We start from the raw sequence: 22,276 nt of genomic DNA on the forward strand, positions 1-22,276 counted from the left end.
GAGTGTTTGACTTGGGTGTGGAAACATCACACAAATTAGGCCTGGCCAACATTCCCGAAAGGTGTTTGCAGGGCCGGCAAAGGTGTACCAAGCCGATATATAACGAGATCAACCCGAGATTTGAGGATCAAAATGGCGACTAGACTGCAGACTCTTGTACTCCTTGTTGGCTTTCTAGGAAGTCCTTCCCTCGCGGAGCTTCCATGGGCATTTCAAAGGAACAGTCGTAAGTATATACAAGTAAAAATCATAACTGTTGATATTACCTATATATATTTCTTAAAAAGTGAGATTTGCTACGTATTACGTCATATACCTCCTTCTGACGCACTGATGAAAAGCGTTTCCAATTGGGTTTCCAATTCTTATAAATTAAGTCACGGACATGGAAATCAAATAGGTTGCGAATATTTCTTTTCATATAATATGTTTCTCTTATCCTGGTTGCGATGTAATACTGTCTAACTTGTTATTATCAGTATGAGAACATGGAACCTTCAATGTACGTTTTCAATAAACCCGGAAGATTTGCTTCTAAACGTGTCCTGAAACAGAAAGACGACCCAAAGCAGGTTTTAATCCGAACAAATATATGCTCTGGCATTCCAGAGGTTATCTATTGTACCCTTCCCATGATGTCTGGGAAGCGTCAACAGATCCTGTGTAGTTAATCATCAACAACTGTGAGAGGAATACAGATATGACACGAAGGCTGAACCTAATGACTTGACATCAACAGCCAGAATTTTCTGGAAGGTATTAATTTCCTCAAAGAAAACACATCAAAGCATACATATGAAATCTAAAATTTTAATATTTCATATGTCATTTTTTTAATTCAGTGTCATTTTCATTATTGTTTGCAAGCCAGCGACAGTTTCTTAGTGAATCTTCAGTTAACAAGCTCAGAGAATGTATCTTTATGCATATGAGTTAGAATTTCGGCTCGGCTTTGCAAAATCGAAACAAGCGAATTTAGTAAATAATTTTAACTTCATCTTCTGGTATACTGATGATCCGATATCGTTCAATACATTCATACGGTGGTGGGGTAGCCTAGTGGTTAAAGCGTTCGCTCATCACGCCGAAGACCCGGGTTCGATTCCCCACATGGATACAATGTGTGAAGCCCATTTCTGGTGTCCCCCGCCGTGATATTACTGGAATATTGTTAAAAGCGGCGTAAAACCATACTCACTTACTCAATACATTAATGGTAAAATAGCCACTGACTTACCCACCTGAACTAGAATTATAAGAGATCTGTGAAATAACCACATCTCGGAATGTATTCGTATTAACATTTTCCTACGATAGAATAATTTTGATTGTTCACAATTCTGTGGGGCAAACGACAAAAATGATTTTGAGAAAATTTCAGTTTCTGCAATGGTCATCAAGGAGAATAGGTGTGTTTCACACCAAGTTTGTTATTATAGTAATCTACGTTTATAACGAACACGCTTATAACGAACTGGTTTTAGGTCCCTGCCATATGCTGTCTATATGCTGTATATATGCTTATAACGAACTACGGTTATAACGAACTAAAATGTGTGGTCCCTTTGATTTCGCCATAATCGTAGTTTACTGTGATTTAATTTCATCACAGTGATGCCAAGTTGTCCTCTTAGATCAAACAGATCACATTTAACAAATCATTGTAAATGTGTGTATTTTTTATGACTTCGCGTTGTAACCGTTTATTGTTTGCTTTAGGTACTAAAAGCAAAGAATTTAAAGGAATAATATGCATGACTTTAATGTTAACTAATGAACTGTAACATTCACGCAGTCATCTGTAACATTCTGTAACATAATTGCTTGTAAAACTGGACCTTATTTGGAAATCCTGTTTGTATTTTTTGTATTTTCTATCTTTTAATACGAAATTTCGTGGAATCAGTCGTTATTCAAGATAAGCAAGGTAAGGCAAATGTCACAAATTAATGAGTAGGCTTAACAGTTGACGGCAAAGTAAGTATAGTCGTGTAGGTGTGCGTTACCAGCATATGTACTTGTACCGTGTGGATGTGTGGATGTGACATTTGCAGATACCTACTCTGTGGGCGACAGTTTTGGAACAAACAAACTGATGGAATACGTTGATGTTTAATGACCGCAAAAAGGGTTTACTATTTCACGATGGGGTAAATCGTGTCTGTCAGTAAATTAGTAAAATGGGTTAAATCATCAAAGAACCAATGTCAATATTCTGAAAATATTTAACCTTTGAAAATATAAAGATATAAGAAACATTTAGAAGAGTATGGCGTCGGGGAAATCAGACACATTTACTTATCAGAGAATACAGTAAAGTACGGTTAATACGAACTCAAGGGGACTACTAATTTTAGTTCGTTATAACCGTAGTTCGTTATAAGCATATATACAGCATATCTACAGCAAATAGTCGGGACCAAAAAGTAAGTTCGTTATATCTGCCAGTTCGTTAAAAGCGTAGTTAACTGTATCTGCAAACAAAATTTGAAATCATTTGTACATGAAAGTGTTTTAAAACAGATGGTGTATAATATTAGTTTGTAATCATTTCCTGTACACATTATTCAATTTTGGCTAAACAAAGATGTGACTACACGTCTACGTCGTTCTGTTGTTATCTCATTAACAGGAGGCACCAGGAATGTACTCTTGGTAAAACAATTGGATTGTATTATTCCAGAATACTGTTATATTTGGATCTTTCATAATATTGATAACTATATCAAACGACAACCTGCAAACAAAAATATCCATGATGATGGCCTACGGGATGTTGACATGCTACAACTGGTAGAGCTCAGCGAAATAAAGCCAATATATTCAATGTGTCTCGGTCTCGATTTGCAGACATTGGAACAGATTTCTGCAGACATAAAATGATAATAATCGGCCATCACACAGGGCGCCATATGTGTATTCCAAAGTCCAGAATCGATTAGAAATCGAGCCTAAATAGCCAAAGAATTCGCTGGTCAGTTGCGCCAGGCCACCGTAGTTCAAATTACTTTTGGAAAGTATATATCATATATCATAAACGAAACGTTGAGCTAAATAAATGAACTTTGAGCCATGCGCTTTCACGGAAGGTGTATAATGTCTTTTACAATATATGGGTAGATGTAAAATGCTTTATTCATTGCAATAACTTGTCTGCAGTGTGTGCTCGTGGGGCGAAAGGGCCAGCTGTTCGCAGCTGCCACCCAGGGAGATACGCATCTGACTGCCCGTCCGGCTGGCGAGCAGTCAACCCCCAAAACTACCTTCTCTGTTGGGCCACGAACAACGTATGCTGTGAGCAAGAAGGTAAATTAAATTAACTGGAAATATTAATTAGGCAATATAAAATACTTGTGTTCCCGGGCATTTTTACGTTCCATTTCATAACTCTATTTGTTCAGAACTACTTAGCAAAAAGGAACAAACCAACAGTTCTGTGAACATGTAACGTCCCTTCACTGTGTAAATTAAGATGCATGCAGAATTCCAATTCAATTTGCCAAAAAATAAATCAATTGTGAAACAAATCACTAGCTAATAAAGATTCAAATTTAAAAATATCTCCCACGAAGTAAGATGTCATTTGTTATGACCAACTACATGTTCACGTGTATATGATGCCCAAGTAATTAAATCTGTCCTTCAGTTCATTTATGAACAACTAAAACCAGACAATGTGAATTTACCGAATTCTTTATTCTGGATGTCCATACAAACCTTTTCATTTACACATACGTTGAGCACAAAACGTTTCTTATTTAAGCGCCCCACATACTGATATAGCCTTAGAGATCGCTAAAGGATTCACACCATTCTTATCCTCCGTGTTAAAACCACGCCCGTGTTCACCAAAGCGCAGCACTTCCAGGAACATTATTACTATTTCTTTCTTATGTAAGAATAATAATTAATTAATAATGTCCAAAGCGACGGTTAACCAAACTCACGCAACGAAGCCAATACCAGGGAGACCTGACTTAAGACGTTCCATCTTTCAGACGGTGTCTCTACACTGAACTACCCAGGCTGTGGAGAGCTTGGGGTTCGAGCCCGACTTGCTCTGTCCGTGGATGAAGAACCATGTCAGTCCCCGTGGCAGGCGTCGCTACGTCGTGTCACCGACCTCAGTCAGCCTCAGTCCATCTTTAATTCCGTTCACGTTGCTGGCGGTGTGTTAGTTCAGCGAAAATGGATTCTCACCACTCCACTTTCAGTGTTGTTGTAAGTAGACGACTGTCGTTCCTCGAAAATCATCCCTTTGACAATGACAAGTTGAAACATGAGTTAGTATAAAATCAGTGGAATTTCACTTGATATTGAAATGTCAATGTAAAGGTATTCGAACAAGTTTGGGATATCCACCTCGCCCCTTTGGATGCATGCAACCTGAACGTCTACATTGCACAGATTACGTATTTGTTGCACCGTTCAAGCATCCGTTAGTCCTGGTTTCAAATCCAAGATGTCGATCCTTAATCAGCACCGTATCTCTGGGCGCATGTCATGAAGCTCGAGGCCACAATGGAGGGTATCAGCACTATCCCCCGGACTAATAACCCATGGCCTTTTTCCTCCTAGGTCAACTACCCACAGGCCTCCCCCTCCCCTCCCTCCGGTATTGCAGGGTTCGATTCTCCACATGGGAACAATGTGTGAAGCCCATGTCTGGTGTCACCCGCCGTTATGTTGTTGTAACTGCGTTTGGGGCGTCAGGGGGCCCTAAAACAGTGTTGCCGTGGTCAGTGTTAGACCTTACCCGGTACCTCGCATATTCGGGGGAATCTATCTAACTCAAGGAGTGAAGGGTCCGACGACCTTTGATCCTAATTACCCACAAAAGTATTCATATACAGGCGCATACATGTACATACAAGTATTAACATAACACAAGGTTTGATACAAACTGCAGTCCAACATGGACAGGATAAGGCCGGGCAGGTCAGGATAAGGCCGCACTGGACAGGATAAGGCCGGACAGGACAGGATAACGCAGGTCAGGACAGGCTCGCTGCGGAGATTCGACTCGATCGACTGACTGTGAACCCGCACATACTCACAAAGAACCATCTTTTAGGCATGACCCGCTTTTGTCACGTGTACTAATGCATCATGCGTTAAGATAGGAAACCAGACCATGGACACGCGATTGTTTCGTGATGGCAAATTACTGAGAACTACTAACTGGTGATTCCCTTAATGATCTTATGAATTCTATATCTTATTCCTTCTGTCTACTTTATATATTCTGTATATACTGATTTATCCACATGCAACTACAGCAACGAAGCAAGCCCCCACTGATGTGTTCTGTCCCTGCTGATTCATTAAATGGCAGTGATAGTATTGAAGACTCACGAAAGTAGTCGCTCTGGTTGAATTTGTCATAATGTTTCTAACGTGTTGGGTGCATTTTTACCTTATAACAATATTGCTTGAGTATTGTTAAAAGCTGCTTAAAACCACACTCTGAAACAGACCTGCGGAAATGCAGCCAAGGGATTTCATCGTCAGATCCAGTCCAGTGTCCAGGTTGGTCACCCCAAGGAGCCGAGGGAGAATAGGCCTGGTCCCCAATACAGCTGTCCCTTGAACGAAGATGTCCTCGGAGTGCAGCTCTGTCATGTGGACGTGATTCTGTTTTTCAGCGCTGGTAGGAACTTACCATCGGAGTCCTTCCAGAATCAGATGTTTGTCGTTCTGGGAGATTACAACCACCAGTCCCAGGATGGAGGCGAACAACTCCGGCGAGTTAAACAGGTTTACTTCCACCCCGACTTTAACTTCGACGTCAACACCAACTTCCTCAACGTCCTCAACATCTCCCTCGTCCAAAGTGAGAGAATATGGCAAGGTAAATATCACGAAGATAACGAGAGGGATAGCTTATCCGTACTTGAACAAGTAGACTATATTTCTGGTAAGTGCGTCCAAGTGTAGATTTTCTTAGAAAATACATTGACAATATGGAGCACACATTGCATCGATATACGCGTAATATACCGCATCAGTGATACAACATATATCATATAAGTTGTTGTTTAACGCCGCACTCAGCAATATCCCAGCTATATGACGGCGGTCTGCAAATAATCCGAGCCTGGAACATACAACACAGTGTCATCACTAAGTGAGCGAGCCTTACTATCCGATCCGGTAGTCGCCTCTAAAGACAAGCATACTCGCAAGCATGGATTGCTGATCATGAAGACCAATTCTAACCCGGATCTTCACGGGTTTACATAAGTTTTATTAATATTGTGCTTTATATATGTATATGTATATGTTACAGTCAATGTGTAAAATGACTGAAAGTTTTACTTAGGCAATTTACAAAAAGCCAAAATAGTTCAGTGATTTTATAATTGGTTTTCCGTCAGATTGTCTTAAAGTTATTAAGAAGTTCAAAAAGGCTTAAAAAGACCACAATATACTAAATTCTAATTATCCGAGGATTAGAACCCAGAAACATACATTAAAATACCACAACTTTCTTTTAATCCTATTATTTTCAGTCATGTAATAGAGCATAAAAGTGTTTGGAAATCGTTATCATAATATAAAAATTAAGAATAACTGTAAAATGACTGAAATATTTGGCGTTTTGTAAATTGCCTAAGTGAAAATTTCAGTCATTTGACACACTGACTGTAAAATATTTACTATTAAGGTAACTGAAGGTAACATCTAACAAAACAGGTGACGCAAAATCACAAATATCAGAATACATACAATGTCATTGAATTTCAGAAAATGCATTTGCCCTTGTGGAACTAGAAACCGATGTGGACATCAATGAATGCGTCCGTCCAGTTTGTCTGCCCAGCGGATCTCCACAGAGGTGTACATCTGCTCAGTGTAAGGTCACTGGATGGGGAGCCAATGAGAATGAACGTAAGTTACTGTATACTATTGTATATTACTTAAGAAAATTCTCATATGAGATATCAACATGATGTACAGCCTCTTTAAGGATGTTGATAAAATGTTATTCTTTAAAACTATTTACCCAAATTTTAATAATGCTGACTCCCTGATTAGAATCCGACCTCGGAATGTTGGATTAGTCCATTTCACGAACAGGTGGGTTAAGTGTGGTATTTCCCACGTATTCTCACAATCCTACCGTTTTTCCTAATACCGATTGTCATGTCTCTCCCAAATTTGGATGTGATCGTTCTGCCACTTCGTATATCTGCGTATCCCAGCTACATCTATGGGGAACAACGTATTAGACACTTCCCCCTGAAACATAATTATAACGTCATCCAATATATGACGTCTTCAAGTTGCCAATGTATATTTCGAATATCCACAAATGATGTCATGATAGAACAATGTTTAATCGTAAAATAAACCACGCTTCGTTCTTCATTGTTCTTTGCGATTATCGCGTATCTCTCTTATATAATACAGTAAAACAAATTGAAAAAAATGTTTATCATACAGTAAAATTAGATTAATGAGTGAATTTTGAGGTTGAGTAAAGGTAATGGTTAAACACATTCCAAATGGCATTTATGAATATGGTTTTAGAAGGTTAAAAATTATCAAATGGTTATGTCATCTCAAATCAAGATTGATTAATAGTCTGAAATTACCTTACATTCTTGTTATATTTGCCTCCTAAAAAACTGCAAAAAACTGAATAACTACTAAAAGACTAAATTTGATAGTCATTCATAAACACATGCTCATGCTAAAGTCGGAATTGTACAATCGACTCTGCTTTGCCAGAGATATCTTTTGTCGCTTTTATTTATAAATTCGTTGATGAGAATACTGTAAAACTATGCAAAATTCAGGTTTTGAATTATCATAACCTTTATCATTGAGCTATATTTTGCAGAACTGAGAGATAGACTGCAGAAAGCTGACATGACCCTGTTTGGCCAAACTGCTTGTGAGGCTCTTGATTACTACAAGAATGGAACTGAGACAACCTATCCATCCAGGACCGGCTGTGCTGTCAATGAAAGGGGAAGCTTTGCATGTGTGGTAAGATAATAATAATAATAATAATAATAATAATAATAATAGCAATACTACTACTACTACTACTAATAATAATATATTTCAAGTTTGATTTGTTGGAATAAATCACATTGTTCGACAATGTTATGAATACGTAATACATATATAGTTTTCTTCACTGCAATGATGAACATTTTATTTATTTCAATTTTGATTTATTTGAATCAAACTAATTTCATAAACACGTTTTACACACGCCTTTGGTTTTACTGTAGGTGCAATGAATGAGATATGTTTTTATTGATTTTTATTTAGTTTCTTTCCTTTCGCTTTAATTTCGTAGGTAACAAACACACACTTACTTTTTAAGCAAATCGTGTATGTGACGGGTGCTACCGGTAGAGCGGGAAATGCATAATCATTTCGCGAACACCTGGTGTCATCAGTGATTTTCAGTGATCCATTCATATCATTTTCACCACTAGTTTGCCGTGGAAAGGAATCTTGTTCGGCAGAGTATTCTTTGGCTATGCCTTTGTATTTCTTCAAGCAAATTCTCTGGATCATGTCATAAACGTGTTAAATACACGTCATTGTATGGTGTACTGCGAGATGAAATATATGCTATCTAAATTTTACAGGGAGACTTTGGGGGACCCGTGGTTTGCCAGGGAGACACCGTCAGCGATCCTCGCACAGTAGAGGGATTAGCCGTGACACAGCTACGGTGTGACGACAGTTCAAACCCCATGAGAGTCGCTCTTGTGAGAGAAGCAATGGACTGGATCGAACAGATAATTAGATCTAATTGAGCACCCACACATAAGCACATGTAAATAAGCACAGCAACATCCCACACACTGATATTGTTGAGATTAGCATCATAATTGGCAAATGCAGATGTATTTCTTATTGCGTATGAATAAAACAATTTTGCACAATAATGTTTGCGATTTTTACAATTTAATTTGAGTTTGTTTGTTTCTTGTTTAACGCCGCACTCAGCAATATTCTAGCTTTATGACGGCGGTCTGTCGGTAATCGAGTCTGGACTAGACAATCCAGTGATTGACATCATGAGCATCGATCCACGAAATTGGGATACGATGTCATGCATCAACCAAGTCAGCGAGCCTGACTACCCAATCTCGTTAGTCGCCTCTTACGACAAGCATAGTCACCTTTTACGGCAACCATGGGTTGCTGAAGAGTTATTCTACCCCGGATCTTCATTGGCCTTTTAATTTGAGTGGGTGAGTTGGGTTAAACGACGCTTTCAACAATATTCCATCTGTATCACGGCTGAGCTGAGTGAATGAGTGACATTCCGGACTGATGCAGACCTTAGACATTCATCACAATGGTGACACAGATTCGATGCCTCGGTCAAAGGTTTCTGGCATTCCCAAAGGAACTTCATTTGAAAACATGGGTTGACCAATGGCCAAACGGTGCGAGTCCCTTCGGTATTCTAGGGGAGTGGGTTGGGTGTGTGTGTGTGATTATGGTGTGTGTGTGTGTGTGTGTGTGTGTGTGTGTGTGTGTGATCTAATATGAATTGTATACTTGCAACGGGACATTCAGGCTAAGGGGAAATATTTTACGTGCATCACGCAGGGGTATCTCACCCAGTATTCTCACAATTAGGCTAAAGCATATAGTTCTTCATAGAGACGGTTATCGAAACAATGTTGTGTGAACATATTTCCTGCTAAGGCGCTTTGAATGAACGTCTGCCACGACTTTAGCAGGCTAGATTAATTGGATCCTATGTTGAGTCGTTGAAATGGCCTTTTAAATCATTCGGCTCTCCATTTCAAAGATTAAACATCAGATCCTCACGGTCTGACCATACATAAGCCTATTAGACCTCCGTCACTACAACTATATGGTGAAGTCATTCTGAAAAGGCAACACATATATCAATAACAGCAGCAGGCCTTTACAGCTTTGTCTGCTTTGTCGGAATCGTCCAATGGACTCTTATGGACATTTCTTCTTCTTATATTCAGGATTTGTCCCTTTTTAACGAATAAGCATGATACCAAACGTCAGTATTCTGGTATTTGCCTCTTTGAGGTAATTCTCGCAAAAATCCGCCAATCAAGGTTCAGTCTCCAGAGGTGTGTTATTTGTCAGCATAAGTATACCTGTAGGAGCGAAACTACCATTGTAGCTGACAAGCAATTGCTTACACCTAAAACAGCACATTTTCTTTTTCAGATAAAAAACCTGAATTTACCATCTATGCAGTAAAATAGTAATTCAAACTCTATAAGGTCGAACATGATATTTATTGTCTAACTTGAAAATAGGAATTTTACGCACATTAGGATTCAGTGGTAGATGGTTTATCAAGTTGTGTGAATGATGTCCTTTTGTTGGCACGATGCACGTTGTTAATGTAGACGAAGATTGAATGGCTGTTTTAGATCATCATAGCACCCCAATGCGGATTTATGACAAACTAATAGCCTATTAGTAGTCTACTAGTAATTTTGTCTGTTTAACATGATATTCCGAACTGCAATATCCCATAATGAGCAAGAAATTGACATCAGGGGGGCATTATATAACATTCGATTCCTTTTTCAAGGTAAAGGAGTGTTCAGTGTTCATTTCAAAGTTGAATTAAAAAAATACCAAAAAACATTTGTTGCATTTTAAGTTCATCTCTTAACCTTTAGGAAATAATTTGAAGAAAATATGTAAGAATAGTTACATGAAAATGTCATATAACTAAACTTACTGGTAGTTCACACAGGCTAGCAGAGAACTCTCCAAAGTAACTACGTACTTATGGACGCTTTCACAATTATTTTCTTTATAATGACAGGCCGGCTCGCTATAAAATATGAAAAAATAAATAACCATCATGCAGATCACATGCTACGAACTAAAATGTGAAAAAAACATAACAGTAATATTATCGATTCGTTTAATTGTTGAAATTTCATTTGTGATTATAGATGTTTCTTGAATGAAAGTCGAAAATGTATCAATGAAACACTTATCTATGTATTACTCATAAGAAATTATAATAAATAAATCACCAGTATTTGTTACAAATACAACTTAACTCAAACGGTCTCAGGAAATAGCGTTTAAGAACATTTAATTTCTAAAAATCCCTAGGAGGGGGGCATGCCCCTAAACCACTTGAGAGGGCTCTCGTAAAACTGGTTTTGCTTACACTTAAAATTAGCTAGCCTAGTTGCGCCCCTGACCTGTGTTATTTGTTTTGTTCCTGAGTTTCACCTGTATAGTAACTGAGAGAGGTTGTTTGTACATTGAAATACCCATCATCACTTTATCAGTTGCCTTTCAGACCCTGTTGATTTTGTCCATGTAGTAAAATGAATGAGGCATATGACATGCATTCAAACTTAAGGATCCACTGGACGTGTTTTCGAGTACCAGATTTGGGCCTATTACAATCTGTAAGGAACATGCCTGTGCTCTTAGGCTTCATCGAAAAGGTAAATGTCCATGGACTGGATTTTCAACTTCTGTACATGTATTTCTGTTGACACTTCCTCCTAATTTCACACGTGATCTGCTGAAATACAATTGAAAAAGGCGTTGCATATACCACCAGCTACTACCGTATAAAACGAAACCTGAAATGCATATCAATGCAAATGCAACCATACGTGAAAGATGTACAATATTGACAAAATTTGTGCATGTCATCTCAAGGGACACAATTCGCTGTACAGATGTTGCCTTACTTACATGTAGACCAGCAACCTAATTCCTGGGTATGCTTGTTATAAGAGGCGACTATGCTTGTCGTAAGAGGCGACTAACGGGATCGGGTGGTCAGGCTCAGTGACTTGGTTGATACATGTCATCGTATCCCAATCGTGTGGATCGATGCTCATGATGTCAGTCACTGGATTGTCTGGTCCAGACCGCCGTCATATAGCTGAGTGCGGCGTTAAACAACAAACCAACAAAAAAAAACAAAAAACGTTCCTGGATGTGAATTCCAGATTCACCCTGATTATGTTTCTAGGTTTGTCCGTACCATACCCATGCTCATAGGTTTTATCAAAATGGTAAAAGTCAAAGACCTGCATGATTTATGAATGTTACTCACTCACTCATTTCTGTCTTTATCCTCCCACGTCAAGTAGACGCGCTGTGATACAACTGAAATATAAAATTCTTACCGACTTTAAACAAAACTCACCCACACACTCCTGACCGTATAAGTTGTATATCAAACATTTAACACAAGTCAAAATACCATGTTAATAAACAAAATTAATATAAGGCTAAGTATTTTCTTACATAACCGTTTCCTTTGCAGAATACCAAGTGGTGCCTATATGTAGAATGTTTGAATTCTTCTTAAGGTTACACACAACCAAATGTTTTCCCATAGACTTCTATAGTAACGTTATAGCTTTTAAAAAAATAACTAGGCATTCAACAGCCATTACATTTACATATGTGCACAGTCTGGCCTTAACGCTGCAATAAAAACACAAATTTTGGCTAGGTTAGCCAGCTCCTTTTTCGAGTACAGGAAGCTGAACACACCAACCCCAGTTCCGCACCAAATCTCACCTACTTGAAAATATCTGTGCTCACATAAAGAACAAGTCATCTTGTTAAAAAAGTCAGCACTAAAAATTGATAAATATGGGCAGTTTTAATTACTGGATGGATGTGCATTTAAAAGACATAAAAATCTTACACAATATCATCCAATCACAGCCTGCATATGTCTTTTGATCTGCACTGAAGGTACTACGATTTAGTGTAGTAGAACCTTAAGCACTGTATTGCCATGTAGGAAAATGAAACCTAGAGCTTAGATAAAAAATCTCTGATAATTATTCGAATTCTCAGTGATACGATAACTGAATGGAAATACATTTAACATGGACGCATTTGAATGATTGAAGTGATCACATGACTTCAGCTAAATAAAAGCGACAAAACCCTTTCAATATTCAAAAGAAATCTCTGCAAAAAGCAGAGCCAATTGTACGATTCCGACGATGTCATAAACATGTGTTTATAAATCACTATCAAAAAGTGATGACAACAGATGTTCGCGAAAAAGTGTGCGTATCAAGCTAAAGAACGGACTTAGCATGAATGTTATTTTCATCTTCACGATTTATTTCAGTTGACTTCATTATTATGTTAATTTTAGTTCGCTGATTCATAGGTTGAAGTTCGTGGCTTTTTTAGAAAATGATCGATGAAGTATAGGAGAAAAAGTAAACAGTTTAGATATATTTAATGACACGGTTTCTGCATATCCACACGTTGTGGTCTTAGAATTTTATTTTTTTTATAATTTGATATTCGTAGTAAACAATAAAGTGTAAGTTGTTAAGTTTCTACTGATTCCAATAAAAAGCCACAAAACCCTTTGCATAATCATAAGAAATTCCATTGTACGATTCCAAAGTTACATGCAAATTGAGCATATATTTCTGAATCACACACACACACACACACACACACACACACACACACACACACACACACGTACGTCTGCCTAAAACGTAAGTAGAGAATGTCCTAAGAACTAATTTTCATCCAAATTAAATTTTCACAGTGCTTGGTAAATTACAATTTTTATTGATAGAATCAACCGAAGCTTAAATGTACATTTGAGTTAGGCAAACACGTTCAGAGAACTACTTTAGTTGGTGTCGGCAGTAATAACTTTTTCCAACCGGGAAATTGCATCTCAGAAGAGCTCGTTTGAGAACTTTGCTTTAAAATGCTATACTTATAAAATGAGCAACTGAAATGATATGTAGATATGTTTATGTTTAAAAAGGAAAATATTGTCTAAAACGTATAACCCTTCCAGAAGAAACTGTGTTTAGTGAAAACTAGGTGTCTTTGAAGCATGCTGATCATTGACAGTGGTTACACGAACTAGTTTCATGGTTCGGGAGAAGCATGGTTAATCATACATTCTATTTGACAGGACATATGACATTTATACTTGCGTCGCTCTATAAACACTCTAATGAGGGAGATATGGAGCAGGGGCGAAGCTATATACGTTGTTAAATAGTCTGTTGACTCCGTTGACATCATGGGTCACCTTTGGACACACAATTCGGGAAGCAAACATGGATGAATATAAAGTTCAAAAGAAATTGCGTTTCTCTTTCTCATCACAGTATCCGTAGCTATGGTTCGGTCTCAAGTGTGTGTGGCACTTCTTGTCGTGGCCGTTTGTGCCGCAGCCCAAACTCCACAAAAGTATAGTTATAGCCAAGATACCAATGCAGAGGCCAGAACTGGCAAAACTACAAAACTGTATAGGCCGGGGTTCAATTTACCAAGCCTACAACCTACACAGAGGATCCCGACAAACAACCTCCGATATGGACAGAATGGACTCATGAACCGTGGATATTACCAAAGGAGACAGATGTATGATGGTCAGGACATTCCTAATCCTAATTATCGACGTAGTTATGGATATTCATCATATGGTCAATACAGAGGACAACCGCTTTCTTATGGCAGGTACAGTGTTCCAGACTATGACTACTATTATCCATATAATGCTGGCTATAGATACCCAGTTCAACGAGGAGCACCATCATACGGACAGAGTCGTCCCGCAGCATATGCCCCTTCACACCCATATGGCCAAGGTGCACCCTACCTTAGGGACACACGGTATGTATCCAATACCAATTATCCAACGTTGCCTCAGTACCCACAAGGTAGTGTTATGTACGGGGGAAGTAACAATGGAAAAAATAAAGGAAGGACAGGACAAAGAGGTGCAGGCAAGAGCAGTTCTGACGGTTATGGACAAATGATGACCCCCGGAAGAGGCAATGAACCAAATAATTCTAATGGTATCAATTTCCAGCCAAATGGAAATTATTCGTTTGATAATGGTAGACAGCAGCCTCAGTCTCCCCAGTTCGGAAGATACCCGGACCCCAAAACGAAAGAAAATCAGCGACCGTCCAGTAATGTTGACTTGGCTGCTCTCTTTGGTAACAGTGACGATAGGCGTGAACCAGGAGCACCTAGACAACCTTCAGTCATTGATATCAATGCTCTATTAAAGAACATTAGAAACAATAATCAGTTTGATGGTCGACCATTAGTACCAACATCGATGGACCTTGGGTCAGTGTACGCAAGTGGTGGCAGGGTACAAGGGTCCAACGCTGGTCCTTCTTCCTCATCTGACAATAAAATCCAGCAGAACCTTGGAGGTGTACCCAATGGACAAATCGTAGGTGCCCCTGTGATTTATCCTAATGGTGGCCAGCAACAAACCATTCTTCCACAACGGCCTAACGTACAGGGTTCACCTGAAAGGGTCCAGGGAAGACCAATTTATTATCCTCCTAGACAGAATGCTTTTCCTGGAAGAGGCAATCCACGAGAACCTACGCGTGGAGGTAATGCTGTTCCTCAGAGGTACCCTCAGCGAAACGGTCAACCGGGAAACAATGAAGGGATACTATTGACGGAAGAACAACTCCAACAACTGTTTCAACGACAGTCAGAAAATATGAAAGGTTCCCCTGAAGGATCTAAAAATCAGAATCAAGTACCATACTATGGCCCTTCGTCAGGGCAACCGTCAGCACAGCCACCAACACAAGGAAGACCAAATTTACCAGGGCCAGACCAACCTGGGAACAACGTGGGCAATCAAAGGTATCCTGAAGGGAATAACCAGCCCCAGGATATCAACGGAGGTGTTATAACCTTAACGCCTGAGCAACTTCAAAATATATTTGGGCAGTCGAGAAATTCGCAAGGTTCTATAAATTCAATGCAGGACACCGTACCATCTCGGCAACCTCCTGTCCAGCCCCCTAGAAGATCAAGTCAGCCAGGACCTAACAACCAACAGTATCCCCAGGGGGGTGGCCAAAGGTATCCTCAGGGGAGAGACCAACGTTTTCCCCAGGGCAGTGACCAACGCTATCCTCAGGGGAGTGGCCAACGTTTTCCTCAGGGAGGTGACCAAGCTGATCCTCAGGGGAGAGACCAACGCTATCCTCAAGGGAGTGATCAACGTTTTCCCCAGGGCAGTGACCAACGCTATCCTCAGGGGAGTGGCCAGCGTTTTCCCCAGGGAGGTGACCAAGGCTATCCTCAGGGCAGTGATCAACGCTATCCTCAGGGGAGAGACCAACGTTTTCCCCAGGGCAGTGACCAACGCTATCCTCAGGGGAGTGGCCAACGTTTTCCCCAGGGAGGTGACCAACGCTATCCTCAGGGCAGTGACCAACGCTATCCTCAGGGAAGTGGCCAACGTTTTCCCCAGGGAGGTGACCAACGCTATCCTCAAGGGAGTGACCAACGTTTTCCCCAGGGCAGTGACCAACGCTATCCTCAGGGGAGTGGCCAGCCTTTTCCCCAGGGAGGTGACCAAGGTGATCCTCAGGGGAGAGACCAACGCTATCCTCAAGGGAGTGATCAACGTTTTCCCCAGGGCAGTGACCAACGCTATCCTCAGGGGAGTGGCCAGCCTTTTCCCCAGGGAGGTGACCAACGTGATTCTCAGGGGAGAGACCAACGTTTTCCCCAGGGCAGCGACCAAAGCTATCCTCAAGGGAGTGACCAACGCTATCCTCAGGGGAGTGACCAAGGGTATGAAGGTATACCCTTGACTGCTGAGCAAATTGAGAAACTGTTTGGACAGTCTATTGGTCAAAATGTGCCAGAAAATCCAAGTCAAGGTGACAGAAATAGTGCATCTCAGTATGAAAATACTCCGGTGACACCTAGTGGGCAGCCTACCGACAACAAACCTGGTCCCCCGACCTCTTCTGATAGAACCGTGAACCAGGGTTAATGCCTTTGGAAGAAAAAAAAAAGGAGAAAACACTAGAATATTTGCGTGAAAATATTGCTTTGCCTTCATATCAGTTTATGTTTTTTTTGTAAAATCCTCGAGTTATTCTTTTCTCTGTATTGGCTGAAGGTGGGTCTGTTTGTTGATAATGTCTGTTTTATTCAAAATCAAACATGGCATGCTGCCAAGCATATCAGGTTTTGTTTACACGCGTGCTAAACTCTAAAAATAAATGTGTATGTCAGTTTGCCTCAAGTGGTATACATCCGTTTGAAGGATAATGACATTTGAAGGTTGACGTTTAAAGACAGTCATCTTGACATGTTTTGGTGTGCACTTTAATGAACAGCTGCGTTTCCCGGGAGTATATCTAGTCGCTTATTTGATTCTCTTAGATACACTAGATATGGAAACCATTAATTAGAGTTTCGTTTACATCAGCAGACATTATCTTGAAGCCGACGGGTGGGTAGCGTTTCCTAGGTTTTGCCTATTGAGCCAATCACATACGTTTTTGAAGTTGCAGTTTCGTCACACATGTTTCAGATTATGTATGTACATGATAAATAAAAACAAAAAATGTATTCACGTCTTTGTATTCGTAACAATGTGTCGTCGTATTTCAAATGACAGATGATTGTTTTAAAGTTTTGCATCCAGTGAAATAATGAGTTCACCCTGTTGGGATTCTGGGCGGTTAGAAATTGTCTGTGCTGGTCAGATAATTAAATCGACCAGGTAGTCAGGAATGCCGACTTGTATGTTATCGTACTTTGACGACATTGAGTGTTGCTCTCAGTGTCAATCACCGGATTGTCAGGTCGGTTATTTAAGGGCCGCTGCCATACAGCTGCAATATTTCTGAGGGTGGCGTTAAACAACTAACCAACTAATGTGTACCAACATTTTCTCTGTGATCTTTCACTTGTTGGTGAGTGTACATTGATAATGTACAAACATGTGTGGATGTACATCACTATTAATGTATTTTTGGTTTCATAAACAAGTATTAAAAGGTAATTCTAGTTTTAGTTTGGAAGGTACGAAGCTAACGGATTTTATCCACTGAAATTTCAGCTAATGTTGAATACTTCTTGTGAGAAATAGCATATTTAAGTGATGATGAAAAGTCGGTTTTATCTTGAAGGTTGAAACCGGTGAATAAAATGGTAGACGTGGGTATTTTTTCACATTTTTTCATTAAAATCAGATCTTAGTTCTCGCTACCGCTAAACAAAGGTCTGAGGACATCCCATTACGGGTAACGTCAGACCGACCTTGCGCGAACTTTGACCGACCAATGGAATGACCAATCAGAAGGCACCTTTCTCGTGCTTTACGGCACTAATTTCAAATTGGCAACTACGCTTCGAAACATATTTTGACAAATTCTCGATTACAAATTTGAAACCTGAACAATAGAACCTTCTGGAATGGCTAATAGATGGTCGAGATTGTATTGATTCAGACGTTAAACCCGTAGCTATCATTCGGAATAAAGTTTTTGAGGTTGCATGATTAGAAATCACATTCCGACTGTTACTTTCATAATTTGGTGAGCGACGCTCTTATTGGTCGGACGAAAGGTCGTTCTGACGGGACCTCCAATGGGATGTCTTCAGATCTTTGTTTAGCGGTAGCGAGAACTGAGGTCTGATTTTAATGAGAATGATATATCAGTTTAGTTGTCATAATCTCGGGTTTGATTCCCAACATAAGTACGAAGTCTGACGCCCATTTTTTTAGTCCCCCGCTGATAGTGCCGATGCTGCACTCACTATTATAAAAATTACACTACACTCATGTTACAAAAGGAACGATCCACCCATATACATATCTCAAAAATGAAGCGGAATCTTTTCAGGATCATATTTGGTCAACTGGAATTGCCATATTTAAAAAATGCCGTGTAATGGAACGTGCACATTTTAATCTTTATTGAAGAAGTCGTTGGAATAAAACATCCTCAATTCCAAAGGAACAACTTCATGCACAATATGTCAGCGGATTAATCACACAAACTGAGATTTTAGGAGGTCTAACGAAAGACATTTGGGGGTCATTGAGATATTTTACTGACTCGTTCTCATATGCATGTGTGTGAAAAATACAAAAAAAATGAAAAGTATCTTCCCCTTCACATTAGTGGGACAAAGAGTGTCCTTTTACTGACTCGTTCTAATATAGGGGTGTGGGCAAAATATGTTGACGATATAATCAGAATAACGGACAGTGATATGTAGTGAGTGTAGTTACAATGCAAATATTCATACATGTAGCTGCTATGGTGTATGCTCTGTGTAACTAAGCGACATTCTATGTATACCATGAAATGACATTTCAAAATTGGATCCTTAAAGGAATACAAGGCCATGGCAAATTGGACAGTCCTTACACGTTGTTTCTTTGTCTGCTTGCTCAAAATGTGTTATGAATATGCAGGGAGATGTTAATTAGGACCCCAATTATACATACACGTTGTTTCTTTGTCTGCTTGCTCAAAATGTGTTATGAATATGCAGGGAGATGTTAATTAGGACCCCAATTATACATACACACTGATTCAGTTACACACAACACACTATTAATAACGTCTTAGTCTTGCCTGGAGATGGACACTTACCCATAGAGCATAGTCTCTATTTAACCAATACTCAAAAGAAGTATAATTCTTTTTATAACAAATGTTGAAGCATACTAGCACACGATTAACTATTCAGTTGGTGTAGAAAAGTGGTGAACTGAAGCACATGGCTCACTAAATATACAAGGCATTTCAATTGTAAAAGAATACAACCTGTATTTACTCTCCCACTTCATGTATGAGGAATGAAGAGACCCCAGGCAACCGGGACGTTACGCAACAAACACAGAGGCTATGACTCACATATGTTCTCATTAAGTAAGGGAGGAGTTCTAGCAGGTGGTCCAAAATAGCCATGGCAGAATGATGATCCACCGAAGTGTTTTGTTTCCGTTGCATTCCTTAGGCACGAGTTTAGCGAAATTATTGCTGGAATATTGCTAAAGGCGGCGTTAAACCAAACTCACTCACTCACTTATTATTCATTAAGGGGATACATATTTTATTTCCGTTGTTTGTACATTGTAATGTCCAACATTTGGCTTTGGTAGGCATGACATTTAGGTATAGGACGTAAATATACATTGCATATACAGGTGGGTAGTCAATGACTATATACTCTGTGTACATCATGTACAATGATATTATGTACTTTGTAAATATAGATTTTATGATTGTCCATCGCGTAATTGAAAACATGTTATATATACTACTCAACTCCTGATAAGGATATTGAGCTGGACAAATCGCATCCTATTCCTGACATCTCCAAACAACCAGGTTTATCCCCCACCTTGACACTCAAAATAAGCGTATCAAATGTTGAGTAGTATATAAAAATATATATCATTGCTCAGCATAACAATCTCGAAAGATTCTAAACTCTTTCGTGATTAATTAACCACTGCAATAATTGCGAAAACAATAGATACTTATGTTTGATGAAACAAAAACGCCTGTTCAGAGTGCTTTAAGCAAGGGACGAATCTATCGTCTCCTTTTCCGGAAAAAGATAACTATTTTTGAATTGTACTGTTACCGCCCGTACATGTAGCTCCTATTTGAAATATGTTTGAGACAATAATCACAAGCTACCACAAAGGATGCAAACACTTTTTAAAATATAGATTGTTGTACGTAATATATCACATGGATAAACACACCTCCTTCATATATTGGTCAGTGTTGTAGGCCGCATACTGACAGGGAAGCGTATCGATTTGGGCTGCTTGCACATCAACAAGCGACCCACGTCAAGCAAGAGGCGACCCACGTCAAACACTACTGACTTTTTATGTTCTAGATCTTGAGATCTGGCGTTGTTTTTAGTGCCGACGACTATGACGCATCATTTACAGAAACTACAATTTCACAAGATGAGGTTTGATTCGTGCTAATTAGTTGACCCAAAATGCAAATGGATCTGACCGAGCGATTCAGTAGCCAGCGCAATGTTTGGGGAAAGCGCGCACATCAAATATTTGAAAAGGAACGACAAATATATACAGAGAATCACATGTCAAACTGAATTCGAAATTGCAGATTGTGACATTGTATAAACTGACCTTTTTGAGCTATCCATTTAATATCCTTCAAGACTTTGTGTGACATCATTAGCTCTTAATCATGTCTTCTGGTCGTTTCGTTACTCACGATATAAGACAATAATCTAGATCGCGACGATAAACCCTATTTCATCTCACCTTTTCGTGACATCATTAGCAATTCTTGTAGACTATGTGTGACATCAGTAGCACTTTATCACATCCTTCTAGACTGTGTGTGACATCATTAGCACTTTATCACATCCTTCTAGACTGTGTGTGAAATCATTAGCACTTTATCACATCCTTCTAGACTGTGTGTGACATAGCTAGCACTTTATCACATATCCCTAGACTGCGTGTTACATCATTAGCACTTTATCACATATTTCTAGATTGCGTGTGACATTAGCACTTTATCATATCCTTTAAGACTTTGTGTGACATCATTAGCACTGGACAGGGACGTGTGATATCGTGAGCTCTTTGTCATATCCTTCTTGATATTGTGATATCAGTAGCACTTTATCACATCCTTCTAGACGTTCTGTGTCATCAGTAGCTCTTTACCATATCCTTCTAGACTTTGTGTGTCATCATTAGCTCTTTAGCATATCCTTCTAGATATTGTGATATCATTAGCTCTTTACCATATCCTTCTAGACTGCGTGTGGCATCATTAGCACTTTATCATGTCCTTCTGGTCGTTTCGTTACTCACAATATAAGACAATAATAAAGATCGCGATGATAAACCCTTAAAAACTCATCTCACCTTTTCGTGACATCATTAGCACTTTATCACATCCTTCTAGACTGTGTGTGACATCATAAGCACTTTATCACATCCTTCTAGGCTGTGTGTGACATCATTAGCACTTTATCACATCCTTCTAGACTGTGTGTGACATCATTAGCACTTTATCACATCCTTCTAGACTTTGTGTGACATCATTAGCACTTTATCACATCCTTGTAGACTGTGTGTGACATCATTAGCACTTTATCACATCCTTCTAGACTGTGTGTGACATCATTACCACTTTATCACATCCTCTTAGACTGTGTGTGACATCAGTAGCACTTTATCACATCCTTATAGACTGTGTGTGACATCAGTAGCACTTTATCACATCCTCTTAGACTGTGTGTGACGTCATTAGCACTTTATCACATCCTTCAAGACTGTGTGTGACATCATTAGCACTTTATCACATCCTTCTAGACTGTGTGTGACATCATTACCACTTTATCACATCCTCTTAGACTGTGTGTGACATCATTAGCACTTTATCACATCCTTCTAGACTTTGTGTGACATCAGTAGCACTTTATCACATCCTTCTAGACTGTGTGT

The 22,276-nt window shown here is 39.4% G+C and overlaps 1 protein-coding gene across 1 annotated transcript; it reads left to right on the top strand.

The window, feature by feature from the left end:
* On the top strand, nt 1-8,915 carry LOC139454261 (chymotrypsinogen B-like). The gene is made up of 7 exons (XM_071235872.1): nt 1-226; nt 3,160-3,306; nt 3,999-4,221; nt 5,646-5,851; nt 6,748-6,891; nt 7,847-7,995; nt 8,613-8,915. Exons 1-7 carry the CDS (start codon nt 133-135, stop codon nt 8,781-8,783), a joined length of 1,134 nt encoding a protein of 377 aa, XP_071091973.1. The 5' UTR covers nt 1-132; the 3' UTR covers nt 8,784-8,915.
* The last annotated feature ends 13,361 nt before the right edge of the window (nt 8,916-22,276 follow it).

The sequence above is a fragment of the Haliotis cracherodii genome, unplaced genomic scaffold, assembly GCF_022045235.1.
Source record: "Haliotis cracherodii isolate W230 unplaced genomic scaffold, xgHalCrac1.p SCAF_10, whole genome shotgun sequence".
NCBI lineage: Eukaryota > Metazoa > Mollusca > Gastropoda > Lepetellida > Haliotidae > Haliotis > Haliotis cracherodii.